The following is a 14,837-nucleotide window of genomic DNA, read 5'->3' on the forward strand; positions in this document are numbered from 1 at the left end:
ACATTTGCTGAGCATTAATCTAAATTCCTGGAGACCAATACCACTTAATCCCTTTCTACTGTAAGTAAGAAATCTTCCTAAGAACGCCTTTGGACACAGTTCCACCCAGAGACTGCAAACCATGTGTAATACAACAATAACAACGTTGTCAGCCACTTGAACTTATTTCAAAAAAATAAATCTAGGGACCATTGCCACAACAGAACAGAACAGAATAAAATCTACGGCCTGTGGTTAAACAATCTTAAGTAATGACACTAAAATAGCTAAATAATACAAGTAATTAATACATTTTATAAGACAAAGCTACAATTAAGTATGCTCCCAGCTCATCACATTACAGTCACCTTTCCAGTTAACCATTACGAGCAACCCTCCGCATGTGTACCAGTTGAATACACCATAACAAAATTCAAGTGCTTATTAATAATCTGGCCATTGTTTTGGCCTCCTTGTGTTCCACTGGCAGGAATGCAGCATGGGACCAAAGACAATTAGCATGCCAGTTAAGCCTTTTACCTGGGGCAACTAGGCTTTTGGCACTTTTTGGAGAGATTAAAACGCCAAAGGAGAGCGAACTCAAGTCAATGACAGCAGCAGGTCCAAAGGAATGCCTATACGTCATGATTCAAACAAGGCGAGTGAGGTACGCACACTTAGCCGGGGTGCTTCTAAAGAGAAGTAGGTTATGTAGCGCCAGAACACGATGCTACCAAACACCTGAAGCCGAAGAGCACGTGTTTGACTCTTTCCCCCCACACACGAACAAGCGCTACAGAACCGTCCTTTGTAGCTTCTGTTGCCAGCCAACAATAGCAATGAATAGCTTTGTCAGGCTGTCAGCCCTTTTAAAAGCAGACCTTTGCCAAGCTTTCTGAGGCTCGATCTGTTTTCATTGAGCCGACGTTCGTTATTGTCTTCCATTGTCCTCTTCATCTCATTGTTCTACAGGGTATGGTGGCGGGGTGGCTCTGATGTCTGTTTTTGAATTTGATGAAGCTGACCTAATACACAAAGGTGCCCTTTGTCCATCAGCGCTAGGAATATTGGAGGCACATGAGATGGAGAAAGAAAAGAATGAGAGAGAGAGATTGCGTGGACCTGACATGCATGTGTTGGTTAAATGATAAATGAGAAAATTCAGCGGGGACTCGAAGACAGAGGGCGTGACAGACAGCATCTATCCATACGCACTCGCCGCATGCGTGTTTGTACGCTAGTCGCATGGGGACGGAAATAAGTGTGGATTCATGCAGAGGATTCATGTGGAGTCTGGATGAATGGTGAGGCCCAGGACTGTCTGCCAGCATTCAGGGATGTGTACATCATCTCGGAGGCGTTGATGGGCCCTAATGCAGAATAAGGAGAGCCAATCAACTCCTATATATCCGCGACGCCAGGGTGACACATTGTAGGGGTACTTTCAAGGCCAGCACACTGCCACATTCTGCTGACAAATCATTACATTAGACATGTCGACGGAGAAGGGAGATAATAAGATTGAGTTACAGAGTTTTAGATGCATTATAAACACCTCTTGCTTCCTTCCATTTTCGCTATTCCCTGCATGTATCAATTACCCGCTCGCTTGTCATTCCTCTTTGCGAAATAACGCAAAAGGGGAGATCTTTGAACTTGGCTGGATTTTATGTTCCTACGCGGTCAGTTAAAACAGAGCCATTGTTTGTCAGAGCGATTCATTAGAGTACCAGACTACAGGAGAGCTTTGTGGAGCTGTCAGGTGCAATACAGTATGACTTGTTCAAGGTTGGAGCGCTCATTAATACCCAACACTGTGTAGAAACTACACATACGCTCAGTCCATAAGAGAAAAGGATATCAAACCCAACAACCTTTGTTATGAAATATGAGTAACGATATTTAACTACTGATAGCGGTGTATAGCTATCGACATTGACATAGCATGTGTCAATAAAGGTTGCAGTAGTAGGTGAATCAGTAACTACTCAGCATTGAGACATTTGGCATCAAATGGGTCACTTTTGTTTGGCAAAGCCTATTTCATATGTTCCAATTATTCAACAGAGAAGCAACAAGCTATCGAAACTGTGAAAAAGTAGCTTACAACTACACAGCGGCGCCGTTAAGTAGTTATGCAGCGGCTGATCAAAGCCTATATTGCAACAAGTCCAGGATCTCCTTTCTTTCACCATTTCAACTCCAGTGTTTACTTACTCACATCTCAGGCCGACTCCTTCTAACATTAGCAAAAGATGGTAAATGCGTTTCCTTTTAGTATCGCCCAAGCCATCCAGACGCATCTTCCTACTCATTATGTGTGTGTGCAGTTGTCCATGTGGATAAATGGTGATTGGCGTGTGGCTGAGAGTGGGTGGTGTCGAGCGATTAATCAGCATAATGAGTGTAGATGAGCACAGTGCAGATGGAGCCCACACTCAGGACTGTGTCACCCAGCAGGACGTCTCTTTGCTCCCCTTCGGTGCCTCTGTACTGTATTTCTTAGGGCCTGCGTCTCTGACTCCCTTGTTTAATTTGTGAGCTCATTTTAGCTTATAATCATTTAACTCTTATTTCAGCAGGGGGTTGTCCAAGTGTACAATCTGTGACCTTTTTCATATGAATACAAATCTAAACTTTTTTTCTTGCCAAATGGTATCTCGCATTATTGTGTAGTATTGAGAATAAACACGTTTTCAACTTTTTCAATAGTGTGCTGTCAAACAGGGTTTTCAGCTTTTCTTCGTATGAAGCAAAAACCACGCTGGCAACTGTGCGGCAGCCAAATTCAGTAATATGCACTAGTGGACGTATTGGCAATTTGCCATAACCTACTGCTCCCAGCATCACACGAATATATTTTGAAAACACTACAGTACATACGCTATAGAGGAAGAACACAGTCTAAAGCATTCAACACTGTTCAGACACATATTAAATATAATTCAAGTAAAGTTAAACCCCTTGAAATAAACAATTACCAAGAGCAGAACTGAACTATGGGGTAAATTAAAGTATTGGGATTAGAGCTTAATTCTGTAACACAGAATTACAAATAACAAAACTAAATGGAGAAACACTGTGGTCAACTTAACAATCTTATCTAACACTAAACATAAAGGAGGAGACATGGTACACTGCAAAGTAATATTAGCACTACTACTACTACTACTACTACTACTACTAATCATAATAATAATAAGTGTTGTCATCATTGTCCAGTCCAATCTTGAATCTGTCTCCGGCATCATTATCCAGCCGTCAGCGACACACTCGCCAGATGTGCGCTCCTTCTGCACCAATAAGTTAACTCGGTCGGTCCTCCCGCCTCCCCCTGCTCTCTGTGACATTCACTTGGTTCCCAGATGCTTTTTGCTGACTCACACTTGTTCTCGTGAGCTTTGTCGAGCCCTCCTTATTCTTAACCGGCCTCATCGTCCTGCTTCACATTTTATTAAAAAAGGAGAATTGAAGAAGTGATTGGGCCAATTGCAACCCAAACAAAAAGGTGGTTGCATGTAGAAAGAATAAATTGTTGGTACTTATCCTCGACCACCTGTCATATCCCCAACACTATTGATTCAAACGCTTTTTTTTTTTTTTTGTTAAACAATGAACAAAAGGAAATTGAAGGGTGCAGCGGACGCCTGTATCAAAGTAACTGAATCACGGTCATTACCAGGGAATGGGTGGAGTAGCTTGTTTCTTTGTTTCCATTTTCCTTGTGTCTACTTTGTGCAAGCTGAATTTTGATAGTAGCTTAGTGTCGGTAGCTTGGTCAAAGCCAGGTTAATGTTAGCTGTCTGATTGATTGGCTTTATTCATTGGTATATTTCATAAGGGACAGTGCACGTTAATAAAAACATTGCTGTAAATGCACCAGAGTTGGCCAAGAGGCAATTTTTCATCTGTAGTCCCCAAGGCAGATGTTACGAAGCAAACCTAAAAACAGAATATACGATTACATTTTACAAAGTTATGCAATATCGACCCTTTACAACGGCTCTTTTCCTTGTAAGCAACCAGACTACATATGTGCAGTGAGGCCCTGGGGGGGGGGGGGGGGGGGGGAGAGACACGACACACAGCTGTCTTGCTGGCAGATATACACTTTTTGTATTTTTCTACGGAAAGGCTGAAGGTGGGAAAAGGTCAACACCTTGACTTCCTTTCTCCCTCACAAAGCAAGGGGTGGGGGGGGGGGGGGGGTCTGACATCTCGTAACATACACTCTGTACTTTCTGACAGATTTCTAGCCAATTAAAGGTTATCAGAGCTCAGAATAATAGTCCTGCATGGTAGCTCTCTAGATAGGCCAAATCTAAATATATATTGCCTCAGCACCTTTTAAGTTCCTGGGATCCAGTGAGGGTAGAAGTAGACGAGCTCCTGTGCAAGTGTTGGAAAAAGGTGGGAAAGGACATTTACTGTATATCAATTCAAAGGTAATGTATGTACCTACTGAATTTTTCTTTTTTTTTAAGAGAGGGAAGACCACTGAACTTAAGCTTGAAAGCTGAACTTCAATGATGCCCAGCTGGTTTTTAAAAATACCATTATTGCACACAAAGAGTGCATCACTGCCATTATTGTATTGAAATGAAATCTTCCATTTGCAGCTCACTCTTGAAATGTACACCTCCTACTTCTGAAACAAAACAAACAAAAGACAACAGCACTGCTTTAGTGCTTAACACGAGGACAATGCGGCTCCTGTTATTGCAGCTGAGGCTCGTGCTCTCGAGTGGTGCATCGCTACCTCAGACGCAGCCGTCCTGCTTTCAATTAATGCTTTCTGAGACAAGAAAAGCAGAAATAAAATGGGAGCAAAAAAAAAACAAAAAAAACAAGTAGCCTTTAGGAAGCTCATCAATTATGGTCTAAGACAAAGGCGAGAGGAAAGGAGGGTGGAGTTGGGGGGGGGACTTTGCCAAGCCTTGTCCTTCATCATCCATTATAAGAGGATGAATGGGGGGGTCTCTATGGTCTGCATGAGAATGGGGGAACAGACTTGTGCCAAATACGGACCATAGTTGGTGTAAAATGGGGTCGCCAGGCTAACCGCCAGACACTGAAATAAAAAAAAAAATAATTGTTTCACATGAACGTGTATAGAAAGTGTCTCTCACCCGCTGCCACTCAAAGCGCACACGTTTTTTCAGAGGGTAAAAATAAGTGTGTGTGTGTGTGTGTGTGTGTGTGTGTGTGTGTGTGTGTGTGCGGAAAAACTAACACACCACACTGAACATCAGTCTTACCTGGATGAGTGATTCGCTCAGTCTTTCCTCGTCCACCTGCAGCACAATGTCCCGGATCTCTTCATAAGGCAGGCGGAACGAGCCCAGGAAAATTGCTGTTGTGATGGAGAGAGAAGAGAGTCATTTCCTCCCCTTTTTTTTTTTATTTATTTTTTTTTTATTATTAGACCGCAGGGTTCAAAGAGACATTCCAGCACTCATTGCTCCTCAGACAAAATGACCACAGACCTAACTTGTCACTTGGAAAAACAAATACACTTTCTGGGCCCTCAACAGGATAGTTTGTGTCACCCTGACAAAAGGAAAACATCAGGATTTACCAGTAACAGAGAAAGGTGCCAAAGTCACACGGCATACAAAGTCGTAAAAAGTGAACAATAATGACAACATTATTAACAGTAAGCTAGTTGTACTTGTGGTAGCGGTAATGGTGTCGTCTGGGAGAGCTATATGGTTTTGTTGAATACAAAGAAACACACTGAATTTGCCTCGGGGGACAGCCTAGTGGGTGTTTCACTCTTCAGGTGGGGGTGCCTACAGTGGAAATTGGAGCTGATGGTGTATCCAGGTGGAAGTCACAGGTGGAGGTTTGGTAATGAGTTGGAGGAGACACACTCAACAGCTGCTATTCTGCTGCTGCAGCGGGACCTGATGTCTGTATTTGACGCGCAGCAAACGGAGAAGCAGAGCATCTTCTTCTTTTTCTTTTTTTTTTTTTTTTGTGTCACAGTATGACTATGTATCACACAGGCTACTTACCGCATCCACTGAGCACATAGCCGCGGCATACCACGACTACTGCTTTTGATGTGAGGTATAACACACGGGTTCATTTACCGAACATGAACCTTTCTGGCTTTCAGGTTTCCGGTGACTCAGAATTGTAGAACTGAAGAGGAAGGAAGAAGAGGTTTGTGATCTATATTTATGTATTCTTCCCCTCATTAGCATGACGTTTTCCTGATTGGGATCTATTTTTCATCAAATGGATCGTGTCATCCTTGCTTGCTGTCTAAATGCTATACATTTATTAGTGTCACCTCAATATGTCCTATATCCTCCCCATATGAAACCAACAGCTGGATGCAATGTTCTCTTGGGGAGGGTTGTCAAAAGTAATCCTGGGATATATTGTAAATCACAAACTGAAGTAGATACAGATGGGGCAGAAGAGGCAGGTAGAGAGTTACGGGCTGAGAAATCAACTTCCGCTGCCGTCTTCAGTAGCAGGTGGATTTTAACTTGCTGGAGAGCTCTGTCAGTGAAAGGTGTGGCCACCCTGCACCCGTCTGGTCCTGGCTCCACGCTAACCCAACTGTGCTGTGATGAGCAGAGGGGTGCAGGTGGAGGTGTGTTGGTGCAGTTTTGGTCCACACTTTGGCAACAAAACTGCACCTGTACATCCAGCTGCCAAGATTGAAGCTTAGATGTTGATTAGGCGCAATGTAGTTGCTGGAGGAGCACCACTGTGTTTAAGATAAGTAAGAGAACAGTGTGAACTTCTACAAAGAATCTCTAATGTATGCCGAGCCACAGTGCACACATGTACTTATTATTATTGTTTTTTACATTTACTGTAGACTCAAGTAAACATATTATAAGGAAATCCATGTCAAACTGAAAAGAGATAAAGTATGTGTATAATGTGTATAACCTCTAACATACAAACATGTCCAATCTGGCTTCTGCTTCTGTTTTAGCAACGGATCTTCTCAAGACTAGAAATGATTTACTGCTTGCTGATTATTTGTATGTATTTTTCTCAATTGTGATTGTTTTTATGTTTAGAAAACAGAATGATAATAGAGAATTACAGGAGGCACTTCCACCCTCATATTACAAATTCACCTGGCAAACAAACAAGGTCAAGAAAATTTAAAATATATAATAATATATAACAAAACAAGACAAACATAACAGAAGGTTATGAAAAAGTGCTTATTGGAATGTTTGTAGGTTTCCTTTAACTCCTCAAATGACATGAGAAAACCTGATTGTTCTTGATTTAAGATCTGCATTCAATACAGTAGCTATTCTCATTTAACTGTAAATTAAAACATGTCTTAACTGGGCTCTTGTAGCTGTGCTCAGCTCTAAGCTCCTTTAAAGTGTGCATTAAATCATTTCACCGGAATCGTGTTATTTCTGTCAGGTTTTAAGTACTTGATGTTAGAATTTCCACCTACTTAAAGAGTCCAAATATTTTCATTTGACACAGTCTACGCGGTGTTAAGTTACCGTTCACTCACAACTAGATGGATGATCCACTAATATAAAGAAAAGTGTCCACATGTTTGGTTCAACGTTTGCAAAGTGGCTATAGGTTAATGCAACCACCCCTGAAGCAAGATGATCGTTAAAATGAATTTCTTTTGTTCACTGAAATAAGTATTCGACGCAGCTGTCTCGTCTCATTTCGACAGCTACAATTATCTATCCGCATGGCTTCGCCACAAGTCAACTCGACTGAAGCTCTTTGTAAAAGCTGAAAGTGGTAATCATTATACCAGAATACATGGAGTGGCACTGGCATCACAATCATTCATTTTTGTCCCGCTACCCATCCCAGCCACTGAACCTTCAATATCAACACACGTCAACAGTGGAAAGGGAGCTCAGAGGGTTCTGCGGGCGATGCATATGATCATGGAGGCTTCGGTGCATTGCTAGGACCCGGGGGAGCTGAGTAGTTGTGTAGGACCACATGCCTTCCACCCATTGCCACTCTGGAAAAGAGATTTTCTAAACTTATCTTTGCTTCCTGCCAAATTTGAATCCCATCTGCTGGGGCTGTAATCAGAGATGGCAGTGACACCTACCAACATTGTCACAGCCCTACACAAGCGCAATGACATGCACACACTGGCACGCACACACACACACACACACACACACACACATGCAGATGCTATGTCATCCTTATGTTCATGCCACATGCCTCTTCCTGACATCAGACCCCAATACTTTGCCTGATGAGCTCATTCATGTGGCCTCTCTTCACGGAAAACGCAGTGATTTGAAGCCATTGCATAATATTACCGGCACACAGGAAGGGAATGGGTTTGGAGGCACATATAGTGCATGTTTCTGAGATGTATGTTCATCCATCAGCTTATTTTGATATTCTAGTTTGCTACCAGTCCCCATCAACAGTGTACGCTATGCAATTCATAGTTTTGGGTCACGTGACGCGGTGCAGAGAACAAAAAAAGGCAAAACAATGGTACGACATGGCCACTAACACTGGGAACTCCATGGAGCTACCGCTCAAGCCTGTCAGATTGTTATAATTTGCAACCCGCAAGTGTTTAGATCACCTCTCAAAAGAGAGAAAAAAAAATAAAAAATATATAAACAAACTGCAAGCCTTAGGCACAAGTGACCCAAACACAGCATCTGCTGCTGTATTTCAATCATTAGAAGCAGCTAGGTCTCTGCCAGAGCTGTACTTGATGATTACATATGTCATTCGGAGAATCCATCCCTTATACTGCTGCCAAGATGAATGCGTACTAAAGTACAGACGGTTACCAGTACTTTCGATCTGGATGGGCCGATAATGCTGCTGAGGAGGTATAGGACAAGAAATGATTCATCGTCGAAGCGAAGATGTGTGCTAATTAGCTACCTACCTTTGGTTGCAAACGTCTTGTGAGCGGGGAAACGGCGTGCAGAGCATGCATATTCTGACATCTAACACAGTAAAATCAAAGATTTATTTCAAACAAAACCAGAGTCGGTGATTGTTGGAGCAGTGGAGAGACTAACCAAGACAGTATTAACGTGTTTTAGTTTGCTCCTGCCAAGTGAATTAAATATAACTGATTACAACGATCAGTGAGGTGGAATTACTGTTTCTGTCAATGGAGACTGGTAGCTATGAGGAGAGTGTATAATTTGTATGTTTTGCACATTCATAAATTATAATTATTGTCCAAATTATGTATTATTTATTGGCTTACATTTTCAATTTTTGGATTGTTCATTTTCTAAATTCTTTCCCATTTTCCAGTTAAAAATCCTACAGATTAAATGATGCACCATTGATAGGCTGGGTAGCTGGAGAAGGAGGAATTAGTGCGATTTGATTTGCATGGCAGGTTTAGGAGAAGTGCGCTTGCTCGGGACAGTGGCACGTCTAATTGCACAAATCCAACAATCTCCTCCTCTCTGGGTTTTTTTTATTTTTTTTCGCTCTGAGCTGGGATTCTGTAGAAACACAGCCCGGGCTTGTCTCCTCTTTGGTTTGTGCATCAAATTTAACAAACTGTCAGTGTGGTAAAAAGCTGAGCCGTCGTTGGCGGGCAGTGGAAGGCAGCTTTGTTTTGCCCTCCAGGGGGGCGTTCCCATAAAACCGTGATGTCACCTGAAAACGATGAATTGCATACCTCTCTACTCGTCCATTAAAGAAGAAAGCAAAGAGGGTGGGATAAGGGTTGCAAAGGAGGGTGACCTGTAATCTTAGCATAGAACATGCATATTTCATAAGGTGTTAGTATTCAACATTGTATCTGAGAGGTAAAGGATACCAAGGCTGCAGAGTTGGGGAAACAATGAGAAATGCTTTACCTACCAATCAAAAGAAGACTGCCAGCAGCCAGTCAATTTTTTTTTTTTTTTTTGCATAATGAATTCATACACACATTTCATGGATTTGGGATCAAGGAGGTTCTCATGGAAGAGAGAGAAGGTGCATGGGTTGAGCTGGTAGTGAATGTTTTTGCAGATCATTTGCATCAAACCTGAAATGATCCCCAAACGAAAAAAAAAAAAAAAAAAGTGTTCCATCCACCACAACGACAGCGAGGTAAAAACCTGTGCACCATTATCGACTGCACATTCAGTCCACTTAAGCTTCCTGGGGATTCAAAACACCTACATGTAGCGCTAGTGCTCAGTGCTAGTAGGAATTAGCTTTACACATGATTACAGTCAGGTAACTTGGACACAGTCTATATGTACTTGTGGTGGCCGCTAAACAACTGGCATGGAAACGTTTCCCCACTGGGCTTTAGTGAAACACCATCACTATTCCACTAGTTTGTTTCCCACAAACAGCTCTGCTGAGCTATTCATGGGGGGAATGAAAAGGCCCAGGGGTGTCAAGGAAAATAACACTGACATTTCTGACAAAAAAAGGTCATGGTTAAGAGAATAAAGTACTTCATGAACCGCGGTTAGTGGCTGTAAATATTCTATATGTGACATAGCTGTATACTTACAGAGATTCTGTGCGGTTTTGGCATCCAGGATGCGAAGCTCTTTCGCCTTTTTCTTGAATTGTTGCATTCTGTCATCAGTCTCATCTTTTACATCTTTTTTCACTGCAGAAAAAAAAAAAAAAAAACATGTACATAGATGAGAATCTCGATACATTAATGCATATTAAAGCATAAGCTGACGGGCAGAGATCGGTTCGATGGCAGCAGATGGCCCGAACCAATTAAAAAGCATAGTTTCCAGACATCAGCCTTTTGGTTCCACAACACTCCTCTCTCAATAAAAAGTTCAAAAAAAGGAACAAAAAAAAAAAAAAAAAAAAGGTACTTTTTGAGCTGAAACTGTTGAAACATTTGATAGGCTACTTAACTGAGCCACTTCATGATGCATCCTGCATCCAACCCTGAACATGATGTATCGCAGTGTAAAAATGACAGCCGCCCCTATGTCTTAAACAAGATGTTGTATCAAATAGATAAACCACAATTGCTCTCACATAACGCATTGCTGACATAAACTGAATGGCAACATTAATATTATATGCTTTGTGTCCAGCCTTGCATTCCTAAGGCCACCGCACACATGGTATAACGTTGGCTTGTTTAAAGGCAGATGATGATTGATGACATAATATGCGACATCATCAGCTGTAGTGCCAGAGCACAGTCCTGCGGATGACCTCCCCCTCTTCATTTGTTTGCATGTGCCAGCACTTCTGTCATTGTGACAGTGGGTAGATGGTTGATAAGCACAGTTTCTCCCCTCAGGCCCTGTTTGTCAACTCGCTCGAGCCAAGGAGATAATTGTTTTACCCCCCGCAATCCCAGAAAATGGCATTATGTCTCCGTTACATGGCTGAACACAAGAACAAATTGTGTTCAAGAATGAAGAGACCTTTGTTGCCATAATGAAGACCTTATTGAGGCCACGCTCTGGGGGAAACACCGCAGCGTGTATTACTCTTCAATTACACTTCAATAACTTCAAGCTCTAAAAACACAGATGCACATGTACGGGACAAAAAGGTCACCATTTCAAAACTGTAATCACAGCGCTGAAGATGAGTGACTAACACAGATATGAGAAACGAGACGCCCAAGACCCGTCCCTCTCCTCCCGGTGGCTTATGGGAGAGGCAGCACACTTTGGTGCTAATCATCACAACTGCTCCGTTTGAGCCCAAGGTGGGAGTCTCCCAGGAAAATCCAGAACAAACAATCTGCTCCCTCAGCACTGGCTTGCATATTTAAAGAAACAATCAAAGAGGCAACATCTCCTGGGCAGCCAGAAGAAGCAATGCTGAAGGCACCTGCCTAACTCCAGTGCTTTCTGTCAAAACACGACATCGGGGGATGCAGTTGTTTACTGTATTAAGTAGGGGTAAAAATGGTTCAAGTGTGTACCGATGCTGTGGTTTGATTTCCTGTCAACATCTGAGGATGTTCCTCAGCGGCTGACAAGACTCTGCACTCTAAATGTTCAGTCTACACCGACCGTGATACACAAAACGCTGTATCACCTTCAAACCCGGTGGAGCTCTGGGATGCACATCAGCCAACGGCTCAACGGGAGCAACATGGCGAGGGGGGGGGGGGGGGGGGGGGGCTTTGCTCGCCAACAACAGGACACGACCCCTTTGATTAGTGCCTGGATTGTGTAAAATCTCACACACTTTTATTTTTGCACCACTTTCATTGGACAGTATTTTATCAGGACTTTATTACCACTTACGAGCCGTTAGCGTCTCCTCGAATACATAAATTAAGATCGATGCATCTAAGTGCGTAGAATTGTGTCACTATAGTGATCTAGTTATATGGTTCGGAGTGGTTATCTTGAGATTAGAGGAGGACCCGCTCTCCCTCTGAGCCACAAATGTCCTCTTCATGAGTGAAAGTGTTTTTTAATGTTGTTAACGCAGGTCCTGTTGCGGCCAATGTGTTCACCTGCTTCCACAAAATAAAATATAAAAAACCCGATGCCCAGGGTTAGTACTTGTTGATGCCTTTAATTTAAGACTGGCAGATATGAATTTTCATGTTTCAGTGTCAGCGATTTTTCTCTCAGAATTCATCTCAACCCACAAAAAGAGAGAGTGAGAGACACAGAGAGAGAGAGAGAGAGAGAGAGAGAGAGAGCGAGAGAGAGAGAGAGACAATAAATATTGATAACTTCATAAATAAATCCAATGACAACAACATTACAGCCACAATATCCTGACTCACATAAACTGAGTCAGTAACCACTGAGGCCCTGGGAGTCTTGCTGGATTTCTTATATGGCGAGCGCCTTGGACAAAGAAACTGGTGAGCCAGCAAAAATAAAACAAGAGGAAACAATGATCTCCCTCAGAGAATGGCCCGCAGACAGAGGGCAAATTAAACTCAGAAGGGGGATTTGGCTGCTTGCGGTACTAAATTGTTCTCTTAAGCTATTCTCTTTTCTCTGCTGCCACTTGAATCTCTCACCTAGGTACCTTACACTCTCAGCAGGGTGCTGCTCTCGGCCCATTCGTCAGTGCCTCAGCTGTCTCTGCCCTTACCCCTCCAGGGCCCCCACACTACCTCAAATTAAAGAGAAAAACACCCGCCTTTAATCATCTGAAACAGGCACATTCCTTTCTGATGCCATCCTATACAGCTCAGAGCTCCGCCGCTGTGCAATGAGCAGTGGCATCGGTTGGCTGGTGTCTGCTCCAGTATTTGCTGGCCCGACTCAATGGTGCCACATGTTTCCTCTGAGCGCTGCATGTGGACTGATGGGCCCTGGAGGGCTTTGCACACATTGGAGTTGCCACACTAGTCTGAGTCCCAGGTGTGTGGAGAGGATGACTATAAGTGGCATATTTCAACCAGATGGTTGGCCACAACAATAAAGCAAGTTTTATTAATGTCTCCAAAACATAAAAAGTTACTAAAAATCACAAGCGCCACTAGGCATCATAATTAGTTTGAGCTTCAATTTGACAAAAAAAAAAGTTTGCGTTTTTGTTCAAAATAGATGCACGGTCTATCAGCAGCTGATTGTGTATGACTGGCTGGCATTTACACACACGTGTGCCGCATGGTAGTTTCATGTCGGCACAGCCACACAAACACACACACACACACAGACACACACACACACACACACACACACACACACACACACACACACACACGTCACTGGTGTGGTGGTTCCTCAGCGTGAGTAAAGACGACATACATCCGGTAATCTGTAACAAATGAAAGTCCAAAATAAACCATGAAGGAGGAAAAACATGTCAGACAACTAACTGAATCAGAGAGTTATTATATTATAATTCATTCCCACGATAGCTGCTAATAATGAGCCTACAGCTAACGTTAACGGAGATTACATTTACTTGATTATGATGCATTCAAGCTCTGCTTAGTAAAACAAAAGTATTGAGCGAGGGTGGATTATAACCCTATTATGATGTACGCAAATGTAATCTTGCAAAATGTAGTTTTTGGAAACTTATATAAGGGTTAGTATTTGTTGGAAGATCTTTTCACAGCATTATAAAATACATAACGGAGAGGGAATTATGACCTGTTTAATTCTATTTAATAGCTCTAAGAAGCTTTTCATATATCATTTATTTCTTAATCATACGAATTGTGTGTTTTATGTAAATAACCACAACAAGTAAAAGGTAGTGTGCAGACTTGCTGTCAATTCTAGTTCCATGAACAAAAAATTGAAAACAGCAAATGTCAGATAAATGACCGTATCAGCTCATCAATGCTTCCTGTAAACTTGTAGTAAATCGCTCACGGCCTTCCTGAGAAACAGCCTTCAGGAGAACGGGACTCTCTTGAGGTCGCAGTGGCCCTGACCTTTGACAACATAAAAACATATTCTTCCGGCCACAGCTGTCGTTGGCGCGGAGGGATAATAATGGGAATTGGCCGAGGAAATTGTAATTGGCGCGTCTCTAGATAAAATGCAACTCTGGGAATGTACGTCAATCTAATAGTGTCTTTTTGTTTCTGCCAATGGAGCTTAACCTGTCCAACAGTGTGGGGCCACAACAGCTGATCAAAGTCCTTGCCAACATTTAAACGTGCTTTACGAACTGCCTGGCGGCTAAAATGTAATACTCTGACAACAAAACCATCCGTTGTGCACAGATGTATATTTATTCATTAAATCCCTCAAACAATCACTCAGTAAAGAGCCATTTGTGATGGGCACCGTGTGGGAGGGACTTTTGGCAGCTCACTGGTTTCCCTGAAGCCATTTCATACAATTGTGACATAAAGTCACTTCACATAGAGATATGCTATTTCTATATTAATCTGTCAGTTTAAAAATAAATAACACCATCTTAATTCCAAGCCAATGCCAACATAAACATGTATTAATTGATGTGTG

General features: G+C 42.4%; 1 protein-coding gene across 1 annotated transcript in view; it reads right to left on the reverse strand.

The window, feature by feature from the left end:
• Positions 1 to 14,837, reverse strand: part of diaph2 (diaphanous-related formin 2) — a 356,685-nt gene that overhangs the window by 143,884 nt on the left and 197,964 nt on the right. Inside the window, 2 exon segments of the mRNA XM_068715129.1 lie at positions 5,238 to 5,332; positions 10,460 to 10,561. Coding sequence (XP_068571230.1) covers positions 5,238 to 5,332; positions 10,460 to 10,561 — 197 coding nt within the window.

Source organism: Cebidichthys violaceus, unplaced genomic scaffold (assembly GCF_023349555.1).
Source record: "Cebidichthys violaceus isolate CVI_PGR_0920_01 unplaced genomic scaffold, fCebVio1.0.p SCAF_2, whole genome shotgun sequence".
In the NCBI taxonomy this organism is placed as follows: domain Eukaryota; kingdom Metazoa; phylum Chordata; class Actinopteri; order Perciformes; family Stichaeidae; genus Cebidichthys; species Cebidichthys violaceus.